This window comes from Triturus cristatus, chromosome 11, assembly GCF_964204655.1.
Source record: "Triturus cristatus chromosome 11, aTriCri1.1, whole genome shotgun sequence".
NCBI classification, from domain to species: Eukaryota; Metazoa; Chordata; class Amphibia; order Caudata; family Salamandridae; genus Triturus; species Triturus cristatus.
Window position 1 is genome coordinate 1036208806 of NC_140594.1, and position 14224 is coordinate 1036223029.

At 47.5% G+C, this 14224-nt stretch overlaps 1 protein-coding gene across 8 annotated transcripts in view; it reads right to left on the reverse strand.

The window, feature by feature from the left end:
- The window catches only part of ATP13A3 (ATPase 13A3), a 478336-nt gene that overhangs the window by 233616 nt on the left and 230496 nt on the right, over nucleotides 1–14224 (reverse strand). For 7 of the 8 annotated variants that reach the window (XM_085635250.1, XM_085635252.1, XM_085635253.1 and 4 more), the window contains 2 exons: nucleotides 12952–13140; nucleotides 5384–5445 (listed from right to left, as the gene is read on the reverse strand). In XM_085635250.1, coding sequence (XP_085491376.1) covers nucleotides 5384–5445; nucleotides 12952–13140 — 251 coding nt within the window. The remainder of the gene's footprint in view (nucleotides 1–5383; nucleotides 5446–12951; nucleotides 13141–14224) is intronic. The other variant, XM_085635256.1, reaches the window with a different exon arrangement.

Sequence of the window (14224 nt, forward strand, 5' to 3'; positions counted from 1 at the left end):
TAACCACTCCTCTTTGTCCTTCCCACATTTACTACTAAAATGTATACTTACTTGTGCAGAGACTCCTCAGTCAGGCGGAGCACTCTGCACACCATTATAGGTAAAACTTACATTTTGTAGTTTGTTTCGTAATACTACAAAATGTACTACAAAGTGCAGTTTGTGAACCAGAGTCTACCTTAATATTATGTCCAAATAATATTCCTACGACCCTCACAACCTGGTCCACATCCCAATCTTCAAACAGACTATTAATCTCACCCTCATGCTTACACTCAAAACATCACACATACTTATGCTTAACAGGCCTTCTAGTCCATGAGCTTGCAGCTTACATAGCAGATCTCATCAATCATATTCCGGACAAGCTCTCATTACAGAAGTATGACATCCACCTCCTCTCCATCTATTTTCATTTTTATTCACCGTGCAACAGCCATCCTAAACCAACTATGAAATATAGCCCACATACACCACCAGATCAATACAAACTTCTTCCAGGACCGCAAAAAGGTAGATGTTGATTATAGTCCTACTGAGTCCCTGGTGCCTTAAAACTGCCAAAGCCACACAACAGCAGATCTTCATACAAATCAAATTTAATCTTAAACAACAAATAATCCAATTTAATAAACCAAGCATTGGCTCCTAACAACACTCTCCGTATCAGACATCTTTGATGCCTGTGTGCTATTGTAGATTAATTTGCCAACATCCCCCAATTGTCATTCACCATACCTACCTCTACATCATTTCTTCTTGCATGGAGTTCAACCATGGAGTCACAGAATTGTTCACCCACTTCGTGATTAAAAGTCAACTCGCTAAAATGGAGACTTTCAGATCCATCATCAGAGAAGAAAATCTGGCCTGGCTCCCATTCAAACTTGTATGTCCGTTGTCTACTTACAACCTAACCGAACTGCAACTTTCCTGCCTCAACAATTACACCATTAGAATAAATGTTTGAATGTGGCCCTCAGTTTTTCTGTAGTAAATGCTTGGGTTTTCTCATGTGCCACACATCATGTTCAAACAATGCATCAACATGAATGGCCAAAGTGTCTGGTAAAAATCTTTGCCTCTTGAATACAATCAAAACTTAATTCCAAGTGACAGAAGCCTAATCCTCTTGCAGCACACAGACAGACAGAATGCCCTATTCACCCATCTTTTTGAAAGAATACTTCTTTGCAGAGGTCTTCTTTGTTTAAGTACCGAATAAAACTTACCTAATCGCTCCCGCCCAGAAAGAACTCTACAGACCCCCTATCCAGCAACCAAACTGAGTCTTACCAAAATACCTAGCGAACAAGCTCTCCTCTTCTTGCCACACTACAATCAACAGGAGCTCTGTCTTATCCAGACAGACATTTGTAAACAAGTCTTTCAAGTGCACACCTCTACTCGGCTCTGAAAGGAACTGCCATTGTTTCTCAGACTGTCCTTCACCCAGCAGTTCAGGAATATGCTTAAAGGACACTTGGTCAAACTATTTGTCCTTCGAAATGTAGGGATATCCCTCTTGGGCCCACTTTGTTTCTCTTAGTTGCACGTATTAGCGGTCTTCGACTGAGTCTGCTTTTTACAGCCACACATAATGCATTTGTTTGTGACATGTTATTTTAGAAATACGCTGTACATATTATTTATTATTCAGTGACTCTTTTTGGGATTCAGTATGAATGAAATGAATGAAATAGCACTTCTAAAGCGCGTAGCTACCCGAAGGCATCCCAGCGCTGAGATGTATGAACATCTTATCCAAGGTCTAACAACATGGTGTACTGTTTTCTTGTGCCCGGTGGGCAACATCTCCTAACGTTTTTAGACAAAGAAAGCTGCAGTTGTGCTTCCCTGTTAACACAGTAGTTCTTATTCTATAAACCGTATCTAACCCCTTGTGGGGGGCAGAGAGCAGAATTTCAGCAGAGAGAATGGCCCTGGAACGGAGGCAGCAGCCGTGCGTAAACTGAGTTTAGACCCATGATGCAGACCATTTAACTACACACACCAGGTATGCGGTCCGTTGCCAATCCCAGAGATTACTAATGTATCCTTGTGCTCACAAAGTGAGGGTAGGCCTACATAGATATATTGGTTGCCAAGGTTGGGTTGTTCATTGTATACAGCCTGCTAGTAATGCTGATTACGTTGCTTAGTTATATTTGTTTACTCATCGCAGCACACTTGCTTCAAAATAGACTAAAATAGTTTCAATAAATTTATTGTAAACTTTCTTCGTGCCTTTCCTTTGTTTACTATGGACATGCATGAGTGAGAAACGAAAGGTGATTATCTGTTTCCACGGTTCCCTTGGGGACTAGAGGTTCATGTTCTAAGTTTGCCAAAATCACCTGCTACTCTGGAAAGGTTATGAGCTCTGGTGATGTACTGTGAGCTAGTCTGATTTAGGCCTACAGGTACTGATGTGATAGGGAGACTCCGTCCCTATATTCTGACATCCTGTTCTCCGAAGGCACAGTTCTGCTTCCAAGCCAAATCCCTGCAACAGAAACATCTAAACCCAACTCTTGTGCCAGAATGCCCTGTGACCAGTTAATTCTACTCCACTTCCCACCCAATATCCCTGGGGCAATGCAAAAGGTTACTGCAAAATCAAATGAAATTTTATTGAATATAGACTTCTCTCAGCTCTGTCCCCACACCTCCAATATCTCTCCTTTGTACATTTTACCGCACGTTACTGCCACCATCCACAACAAGAATTGTGCTATAAAAAGACCTTTGAAATCATAGTCTAAACCACACCTAGTCACCCTCAGCCAGGTTTGTGAAATCCTGATTGACCATGGCCCAAGGTGCCCAAAGCATGAGTCACAAGTGGCACATTCAGGGCTAATTTATTAGCATCATGCATCATAATATTGAGGTCTCTTTAATATTGATACAAGTTTCTAAACATAGCAAAGAGACCAGCAAAATACTGTTAAAAATAAAACATTACGTTGTGTCATTTCAGTGATTTTTTGTGTGAAGTGGTCCGTTTTTATTAAAAATACTTTCCTAGGATTTTCTCTTTCTACTGTTTGATGCATGTTTATGTAACTGGATGATTCCTTGTTTCAGCGGCCTTTACGGATTACTGAGGATGGCAAACGCAACAAAGAAATGAGAGGTGCTTTATAGAGAGCTCTGCTGAAAGCAGATAATTTATATAGACATTGCATTTAACAAGAAAGAGACTTATCAATATTGACAAATAATACACATAGGAAATAAGAGTTATATTGTACAAGGATATTGTGAATGATGCCCATTTATTTATTTATAGAGTGCAACATTCATCCGATAGGGTATCAAGGCGCTAGAGTAGCGAGATCTCATGGTAGAGGTGAAGTGGGATAAAAGGTGCTGCTAGAATGTCCGACATTAGACCTTGCGGAACAGGTGGGCTTTGAGCTTCTTTCTAAATGCCATGTAGTAAACAGTGAGACGTAGGTCCCGGGGTAATTCATTCCACTGCGTAGCAGCCAGGTATAAAAAGGTGCGATCTCCTGCCCTGGCTTTTTTTATACGTTTAGTCTTAGCTTGCGCCTGTTAGCGTGACCTCAGGCACCTGGTCGGGGCATAGAATTGGACTTTGTTCTGAAGAATTATGGGACCGCATTGGTGTAGGGCCTTGTGTGCATGGCTCAGAAGCTTGAATCTCATTCTTTGATGTACGGGCAGCCAGTGGAGTGGTCTCATGCAATCAGATGCTGAACTATATCTGCTTTATTGCACACCAGTTTGGCAGCTGCACTTTGTATCACCTGTAGGCGTGCAAAGAGGTAGTCCGCCATGCCCACGAACAGTGCGTTTCTGTAGTTTAGCTGACTAATGAGTAGGGCTTGTGTAATTGTTCTTATTGTTTTTCTGCATTCCAATGGAATCTAGGGGAGCTTCCGAGTGGCAAAGCTTCTTCCGCACAGGGCCTGCACATGGTCCTTCATGGATAAGGTGTTATCGATAAGGACGCCCACGTTTTTTGTGCACTACTTGGGTGCCAGGGCATCTCCCAATGATTGGGGCCACCATGATGCATCCCAGATTAGGTTGGCTCCTCCAAAGAGCAGGATTTGTGATTTTTCAGCATTCAGTTTTAAACAGTGTTCTGACATCCAGGTCGCCATCTCAGAGAGGCAATTGTTCAGTTTTATCCTGGTGTTCTCATGCCTTTCTTCAATGGCTATCATCAGTTGTGTGTCAATCGCATAGGAAAAAATGCTGAAACCCCATTTCTCACCAATATTTGCCAGGGATGATACGTAGGAGTTAAAGAGCGTGGGGCTCAGGGAAGCTCCCTGTGGAACACCATAGCTGATGGTTTTTGGGCTTGAGGAGAACGCGCCCATTTGTACAGTTAGCGTTCTTTTGCTCAAGAAAGAGCTGAACCACTGAAGGGCTTTGTCGTGTATACCTTTTTTATAAAGAGTTTCCAGCAGAAGATTGTGAGACCGTGTCGAACACTGCCGACCGGTCTAACAGGATCAAAGCTGCAGCCTTCCCCTGATCGATCAAGGATCTTATGTTGTCTAGGACAGCCAGGAGGGTTGCCTCAATACAAATGGTGGCTCCGAAGCCGGTTTGAGAGGGATCTAGTAGTTTGTTGGTCTCGAGATAGTTGGATAATTGTCTATTAACCAACTTCTCCATAACTTTAGAAAGATAAGGGAGTTGGGAGATTGGCCGTTAGTTTGCTGGGTTGCGAACGTCCATGCCTGCTTTTTTCAGCAGAGAGATCACTATAGCCTGTTTCCAAGTTTCTGGGAAAAATGCAGTCTCAAGAGATTGATTGAATAGCTGAGTGACATATGGGCATAGTGCAGGTATGATCCAAGCAAAAATAAAGTGTGGGCATGGATCATGAGGGGACCCTGATTTAACTTCCCCCATTGCCTTTGCAACCTCTTCCTCTGTGAAAGGGGAAAAACTACCCATACGTGCTAGGGCATCGGGGTGGGGACCCAGGTGTTCCCAATTAGTAGTGTCTGGTGGGAGATTAATACTAAATGACGAGTATATTTGGCTGATTTTATCAGAAAAGATATAAAAGTATAAAATGTCAGAGGCTTGTTAGAGTGTAGTTGACGTGCCAATCATATTACTATAATAATACCAGTTGTAAACAGACTGCCTTTCTAGAGTGTGCAATAGATGACCTACAATAGTGATGAGCATTTTAACCCTAAAAACACACAAACTGATGTGGGATTACCTGAAGCGGATGAGCAAAGAAGATGCAAAAAGACCTATGATCTTAGGTTAGAGATAGCACACAATTATTGTATGTTCTCATGCCAACCTCTCCTAGGCACCTGCAAAAACTACACAACACCAGCCACATTTTTGTTTTTTGCAAATAAATAGTTTTTCTTACTGTGAATTTTCTACTCTTTGGATGCCCCAGAGATCCAATCCATCTTCCGTCAGGGTGCCAGTCTATGGAAAGGAAAAGGCGTGTTCAACAACTATATTTCACAACCACAAAAACTTGCTGCAAATTGAAAAAAACATGTCTTCACTTTGTACATTAATTGGCCAGAAAGCCTGGAAGGCAGGGTCTAACAATTAGTTAAGAGACTAGGACAGAACTGAGAAAGAGAACTGCACACCGAGAGGGTGAAGGAGTAGTTTCTTTTCTGTAACTCCAATTCTGTAGTAGGGGTATCTCTGTTATAGTCATAATCTAGTGAATAGTCCCGCCCATGTGCGCGGACCCCGGAGCAATAAAAATAATCTCTTAAATTGTCAAGCCATGCAGACCTGCATCTACACTTAAGAGAGAATTTCAAAGACAGATAATGCAGCCTATATCCACAGGCTACACTGTCCAGTACTTCAACTAGAGAGAATTCCACCAGCAACCACCAACAGCACTGCCTGTCCAGCTTTTTCCATAGAGAAAAACCTGCCTCTTCCAGCAAAAGCCTCTGGAATGATAGAGAGGAAGGAATGGACAGACAAGCCCCATAGGCTGCCATTATGTGGCTCAGAACAGGATACTGTGCCTTTAAGAAAACTTTCCAGAACTTTTCCAGTATCCCAGAATGCACAGCAGGTCCCTTTTACTTTCAGTTCTTTTTGAAGGCGTAGCACGCCAGACCTGTAGCATTCCTTATATTAACATTCATCTCTCCACCGGGGAGGAGGGCGGGCGCTTATGACTATAACAGAGATACCCCTACTACAGAACTGGAGTTACAGAAAAGAAACTACTCCTTCTGTAGTAGGGGATCTTTGTGTATAGTCATAATCTAGTGAATAGAATGGCAAGCCCATCCCCACACAAAAACGGCGGTGGAGAAGATTACAAAATAATACCACTACTGTGCGAACAAATTTCGCAGCGAAGCCTGCCCAACCCGAACATCTGCCCTGGCATCCGCGTCCAGACAGTAATGCGCAGCAAAGGTATGGACCGACTTCCAAGTGGCCGCCTTGCAGATTTCTGCAATCGGAACATTGCGCAGCAAAGCAGTCGTGGCAGCTTTGCCCCTGGTGGAATGAGCCTTAGGTTTACCCCCCAAGGTCTTATTAGCCTTTTGGTAACACAACTGTATACAGGACACAATCCACCGAGAGATGGACTGTTTGGAGGTAGCAAGACCGGTCCTGACTGATCCATAATTGATAAACAATTGGTCTGACCTACGAATATCTTTGGTCTTATCAAGATAAAACTTCAACACTCTCCTAACGTCCAGGGAATGTAGAGACCTTTCCGCTGTAGAAGAAGGATTCTGAAAAAACGTAGGTAAAGTTATGGTCTGGTTAACATGAAAATCAGATATAACCTTAGGAAGAAATTTAGGGTGAGTACGCATAACAACCTTAGCAGCATGAAATACAGTATAAGGTTCTCGGCAACACAACGCCTGAAGTTCACTCACCCTGCGGGCCGATGTAATGGCCACGAGGAACGACACCTTCCAGGACAGGTGCTGCAACGCAGCCTTGTGAATAGGTTCAAAAGGCTCCTTCATCAATCTGGACAGCACCACATTCAATTCCCAGGAAGGCGAGGGAAGTCTGACTGGAGGGAACACCTTCTTCAAGCCTTCCAAAAAATCCTTGATCACAGGGATCTGAAAGAAGGAAGTCTGTGAAGGGCATTTCCTGTAAGCAGTCAAAGCAGCGAGATGAACCTTAATGGAGTGGAAATTAAGGCCAGACTGCGCCAAATGTAGAGATATGGAAGGATGACATCTTCCTTACAGGTCGTCGGGTCAAAGTTCTTGGATTTGCACCAGATACAGAATCTCTTCCACTTGTAAGCATAGGACGTCCTAGTGGAAGGACGTTTAGCCTCCTTCAGTATGCCCATACAATCTTCTGGTAGATTCAAATGGCCATATTGCACTATCTCAGGAGCCATGCCGCCAAACTCAAAGACGAGAGGTTGGGATGCCCCCCGAACTTCGTGAGAAGGTCCGGCCTGCACGGCAGCCGCATGTGAGGAAGGAGAGACCGGTGAAGCAGGTCCGTGAACCACCACTGCCTGGGCCATTCCGGGGCAATCAGGATCATCCACGCCCCGGACTTGGACAGTTTGATGAGCACTGCCGGAATCAGGGGAATGGGTGGAAAAGCGTACAGAAAGCTGTTCGACCAGTCGATCCATAGCGCATTCCCCAGCGTCCCCTTCTGGTAGTACCTGGATGCGAAGTCTCGGCATTTGCTGTTTTCGGCGGTGGAGAACAGATCTACGTCTGGAGTCCCCCACCTTGCAAAGACTTCTCCTAGTACCTAGTCGTTTATGACCCATTCGTGGTTCTCCTGAAGCAGCCTGCTCAGCGCGTCCGCCTGAACATTCTGCACCCCCGGCAGATGCGTGGCCGTGATCATCAGTCCGCGGGCCAGAAGCCAACGCCAGATCGCCTGCGCCTCCTGCGACAGAGTGCCCGATCTCGACTCCCCTTGCTTGTTGAGGTTGTATTGTCCGTCTGTATCAGCAACGAGTTGGTCTGGAAGGACGGATGGAAGGCCTTCAATGCCAGGTACACTGCTCTGAGTTCCAGGAAATTGATGTGGTACGTCGACTCCAACGGGGACCACGTTCCTTGTATCTGTAAGTCTCCGGAGTGCGCTCCCCAACCTTGGAGAGACGCATCCGTCACGATAGTCGTCTCGGGAATGTCCTTGTGGAAGGGAACCCCCCTGAGGAGATTCTCCGCCAAACACCACCATTTCAGAGACTGAAGAGCATGTAGAGACAGCCGGATCTTGTCGTCCCAAGAACCTGTTCTCTGATCCCATTGATCCTCCAAGCACTCCTGCAGTGGTCTCATGAGCAGCCGTGCGTGTGGCGTGAGGAAGATACAGGAGGCCATCGACCCCAGCAGCGAAGACACCTTCCTCACTGTCGCCGATGGAGCGGCCATGAGGTCCTGAGCCTTCCGAAGGAGCGATAACCGTCTCTCCTCCGAAGGAGACACGCTTGCTGACCGTGTATCGATGGAGGCCCCCCAAGTACTGTATGCACTGGACCGGAGTCGGGACAGATTTGGACATGTTGACGTGTAACCCCAGCTTGTTCAAGAGAACGCACGTTCTCCGGAAGTGCGCCTGCGCTTCCGAAAAAGATGAGGCCTTGATCAACCAGTCGTCCAGGTACGGGTAGACAAACAGCTTGTTCCTCCGCAGGTGCGCCGCTACCACTACCATGCACTTCGAGAAAGTCCTTGGAGCAGACTTTAGCCCGAATGGCAGTACTGTGTATGGATAATGATTGGCGCCGACTTGGAACCGCAGGAAATTCCTGTGTTTCCGTGCAATGGGCACATGGAAGTACACATCTTGTAGGTCTATGGCACAGAGCCAGTCTCCCTGTTGCAGCGGAGGGTAAATCTGATGCAACGACAGCATGCGAAACTTCTCTCTGCGAATCCATTTGTTTGCTTGCCGCAAATCCAGAATGGGCCTGAACTCGTTATTGTCCTTCTTGCGAACCAGGAAGAAACGAGAGTACAGACCTCTTCCCCTTTGAGACAGAGGTACGTCTTCCACCGCCTTTTTCCTTAACAGGATGTCTGCCTCCGCCTGGAGCTCTCGCAGTTGATACCGCGAGCTTACCGGCGGAATCGCTGGAGGCGGCCTGATGAAACGAAGACTGTATCCATTGCAAACAATATTCAGCACCCACTTGTCCGGAGTAATTTTTCTCCACTCTGCCGGAAAAAATTGAATGCTTCCCCCCCACTGGAGTGGGTAACGGTTGCAGGGGAAGTAAATGCTCAGGGCCGCGACCCGGCCGGGCCCTTGGTAGCAGGAGCGGACTGCTGGCCCCCTCTACCCTTCTGGCGTTTCTGGAAGGGTTTACGGAACTGCTGCTGCTGGTGCTGCTGCTGTCCCGAGGCCTGCCCACGCCCTCTGCCCGCAGACCCGAACCGTCTCTGGAAGGGGCGTTTCTTCTTTTCTGGCTTCTCCAACCCGACAGCCGTCAGGGTCTCCGCCTCAGTCTTCATGCGGGCCATCTCGTCGTCCGCATGCTGGCCGAACAGGGTTTCCCCCGAGAAAGGCAGATTGGCCACTCTCTGCTGAGCCTCCGGCTTGAGCGAGGTAAGGCGAAGCCACGCGTGCCGTCGTCATGACAGTACCCATGCGCCGCCAGCAGGGACACATCCGCTGCTGCACTGATCACCTGGTTGGAGACTAGCATCCCCTCGCGCAAAGTCTCCAGGAAGTCTTCCCTCTTGTCACGAGGCAGCAGCTTCGCATACTGCTGGAGAGACTCCCACAGGGCACGGTCGTAACGCCCCAACAGAGCCCCGGCACTTGCCGCCTTCATGGTGGTGGCAGCCGTACCACAGACCTTCTTGCCCGCCGAATCCAGCCAGCGGCTTTCCTTGTCGGGTGGAACTGTCGATGAAGGGGTGGTAGCATGCTGCTTCCTCGCCGCCGTCACAATGACTGAATCCGGCTTAGGGTCCGTCCTCAAAAAGGTCGGGTTCGAGTCCGGAGCCCGATACTTCTTCATAAGCCGGTAGGGGGCGGATTTCGTCACTGCCGGAGTGAGGAACAACTCCATAGCGGGCTCCACCAGTCCCGGCACGAGAGGCAGCAGGGGGCGAGACAGGTGCTTCTTGTGCAGCGTCTCGAATATCACAGACGTCGTAGGTGTCGGTACAGTCACCGTGATTCCCAACTTGGCTGCACCTCTCAGCAGCACCTCCTGGAAGGAGAAAAGATAGTCAACCGGCGACGCCCTCGTCCCGGGTGAGTCCGACAGCGTCGGTGAGAAGTCCCTGGCCGATGATAGAGTTCGCGATCTGGATCTGCGCCTCCTGTGGCGCCGTCTCGATGTTGACGATGAACGCCCACGGCTCCGCGATCTCCCTCTCCGTCCGGAGCGGGAGCGCGATCTTGGCTTCGGTCTGTCCGCCGGCCTCGCGACGGTGGCTTACCCTGTTGCTGCGGCTTAGGCGTTCCCTGCGGCGGCGTCGGATACCTGGGCAATGAGACCGATCGCGTCGGAACCGGTGGTGGGCCCGAAGGCCTGCGAGGTGGAATAGCAGGAGGAGGAGGAGGAGGAGGAGGAGGAGAAGGAGGAGGAGGAGGAGTCGGCGGTGGTGGTGGTGGTGGCGGCAGTGGCGGTGGAGGAGGAGGAGGCGGCGTATATACCACTGAGTACCCCGAGCTCGGGGACTCCGTCGAGGGACTCCTGGTGTCCGGGCGCCCCCTGCGCCTCCTCGACGTCGATGAATCCTTCTTCGACGTCGATCGCCCCCTCGACGTCGATCGCCCCCTCGACGTCGATCGCCTCCTCGACGTCGATCGCCTCCTCGACGTCGATCGCCTCCTCGACGTCGATCGTCTCCTCGACGTCGACGGCGAGTGACGCCTCGACGGCGAACGCCTCCTCTTTGCCGACGGCGAACGGCGACCTCCCCTCGACGGTGAGCGACGATCGCCGGGCCCGATCTCGACGTCGATGCCTCGACGGAGACATTGACGGCGTCGAAGCAGATGATGCCGAAGTCGTCGACGGCGGATCCCTCGACGTCGAACGTCGACGTCGCTTCTCCCCAGAGCCCTGGGGGGACGGTGAACACACCGTGGTCATCCCTCTCGACGCCTTAGTCGACGTCAGACGCCGGTGGAGAGTGGGGGCGTTTGCCGGTCTTCCTGCCCCTGGGGAGCCCCCCAGAGGCCTCAGCATGGGCAGAATCAGCCCCTCCTGACCCACCTTCTGCCTTCAGCCTTCTGTCCTCCAGGACTTGGAGCCGGATCTTCATTCTTTCCCTCAGGTTCCTGGCTGAGAACGAGTGGCAGATATCACACTCTTCAGGCACATGGGACTGGGGAAGGCAGCCTATACACACCTTGTGAGGGTCTGACTTAGCCTTCTTCCTGTCGCACTCTGGGCACTTGTCGAACAAGCCAGGCATGTTAACAGCACCAGAAGGAAGTCCCAACACTAAAACACTTGAAAAATTGACAAAAAATCCAATAAACCCTTGAAAAGGGAGAGCTCAATGCTCCAGGGTCCTGCTAGCAGGAGCCGGAAAAAAGAACTGAAAGTAAAAGGGACCTGCTGTGCATTCTAGGATACTGGAAAAGTTCTGGAAAGTTTTCTTAAAGGCACAGTATCCTGTTCTGAGCCACATAATGGCAGCCTATGGGGCTTGTCTGTCCATTCCTTCCTCTCTATCATTCCAGAGGCTTTTGCTGGAAGAGGCAGGTTTTTCTCTATGGAAAAAGCAAGACAGGCAGTGCTGTTGGTGGTTGCTGGTGGAATTCTCTCTAGTTGAAGTACTGGACAGTGTAGCCTGTGGATATAGGCTGCATTATCTGTCTTTGAAATTCTCTCTTAAGTGTAGATGCAGGTCTGCATGGCTTGACTACTTAAGAGATTATTTTTATTGCTCCGGGGTCCGCGCACATGGGCGGGACTATTCACTAGATTATGACTATACACAGAGATCCCCTACTACAGAACAGTAGAAAACGGAGGGAGAAGGAGAAAAGACAATAAGACAGAAAATAAAAAGAAACAATGAGAAAGGAAAAAATGATAGAATGTGATAGAAAAATAAAGAGGAATGAAAAGAGGAAGGGAAAAGAAAAAAAAATTTGCATATCTCAAGGCAAGTGATAGTTAACTGTTGATTCAAACTGCTGAACACAGAGCAGTACCTAAGGTGGAAAGAATGTGGTGGAAGAGCTAGTTCTACAGTAACACTCCAACAAGTAGAACTGATTTCTGGTAGCTCAAAACAATGGTTTAGCAACTAACATATATTCCCCAGAGACCTACTGCGTGCCGAGACAACTCCTTGGTGTGCTATTTGTTATTTGCGGAGAACACAGTAGCTGTAGGCTAGACATAAGGAGTATATGTACAGCACACATACACAAAGACAGGAGATAGGTTTAATAACTCCTCTTCACATGGATACCTGATGTTCCGTGCCAGTAGCTCAATCGCACCACTAAAACATCCTGAAATATGTGTAACATTATAGTTTGTATCATCAATTTGCTGTTAGTGGTTGTTTTAGTATTTTAACTTGGTACCTGCCTCTTTATTCCTCTTTCTCATTTAGAGAGCACCTTTACATCTTCTCAAAATACTTGCTCGCTTGTTCATTCAAAACCTAATTTTGTATTACTGGTGATTATGGTTTATTAATTTAGTCTTATTTTATTTCACCTTTGTCACGTGGTCACTACCTTTGAATAGCGCTGTACACAAGAACTGGGTTACAAAGAGTGTAGGAGAAAACACAGGTAATAGATGGAGGAAGAAATCAGGCAGGATAAAATACAATGTGGGTGGAGGCGAGCACAGCAGAGGGGGAGAGGAGACTGGTAAACAAGGGCGAAAGAGACCAGAATGCCGACAGAATGGCAAAAGAGGACCAGAGGAGGAGGACATAGATGGCTTGGGATTTCCATCAAGGCAGTCATCAATGCTTAAAGGATGCATATCAGAAGATTCTTGACCTTATCGAAGCATACTAGGTTCAGCTGTCCACAGATGTTGATCCTCTGAGGGCTGATACAGAAGATGCCGATATTTTTCAATCGCCTCTGTGCATACACAATGCCAGCAGTCATCGCTGCTGGGAGGGCTGGCGGCACCGTTATGGTTATGATATCGAGAGACTCAATGATGATGATATAAGCTGGAACCTATGGCAGAAGGAAAATATAAGGCAGTTTCTTTAATAAATAAATACATTTAAAAAAACTACTTGATATGTTTTATTCCGGACACTGGCTTCGGTGACGTATCCAGTGCAAGGCCAGTGAATATCTAAATGCTCACAGAATCTTATTTCAGATTTTCAGAAACAAAAGGAGACTTTGGTGCTCACAGCAGTTGCTGGACAAGCAGCAATGAAAACCACTTTAGCCATCACAAAGTAATGTTTTCAACAGATTCTTGTCCCTCTGACATCCAGATCTTTCACCAGTGTTTACCTCAGGTGGCAGGCTATTAGAGATTTGGTTATTAGTTTGAAACAACTACCCAAAATTACAGAACAGTGCCTCATGCAAATGCCAGGAGAACCTTGCTTGGCCACCAACAGTCTCAAAGAGTCCCATTGCACCCTCAGATCACTTAACAGCAGCTGTGACAGCTACCCCAACAGGTATCACATACACCATAACAGACCCGGTGAAACCCACAAAAGGACTCTTAAAACCCCACACAGATGCTCCCACAGCCAAATGAGACCCTCTCATGACCTTTAACAGACACAAACGCAGACCACAAAAGGTTACCTTCTAACCAACTGACCTCTCCTATGGCTGGTCAAAGAGCCACATAGAGCAAGCAGACCTTCGCATACCTTTAAATAGACACTAAACACCTCTGACTACATTTGCAATTGTAAAGTACCTCTTATTACATGTTGCAAACCCAACATGACAAATCAGCAGGCTCACTACCATCTATTCAAAGCTACTGCCTGTGCTACAAAAGTTACATGCAGCTTTCCAATGCGGTATTTGTCAGCAGGTGAGTTCAAGCTTCTGTGCACCGTTTGAGTGTCTGAGCCCCTTCAGGATGTACAAGACAAGAAAGTAATTAGCAATTTTTGCGCTACGCAAATATGTCTTATGGTGGTGCCTGTTTCCCAGGATTTCTGCAACTGACAAACAATCTGGAAAATGACACTCCTATATTATTAACAGAAAAGATTTATTAGTTCATGACTGGTGACCTGGGCACAATGTAGGAGAATACAGTTACATTAAGTGAATAGGC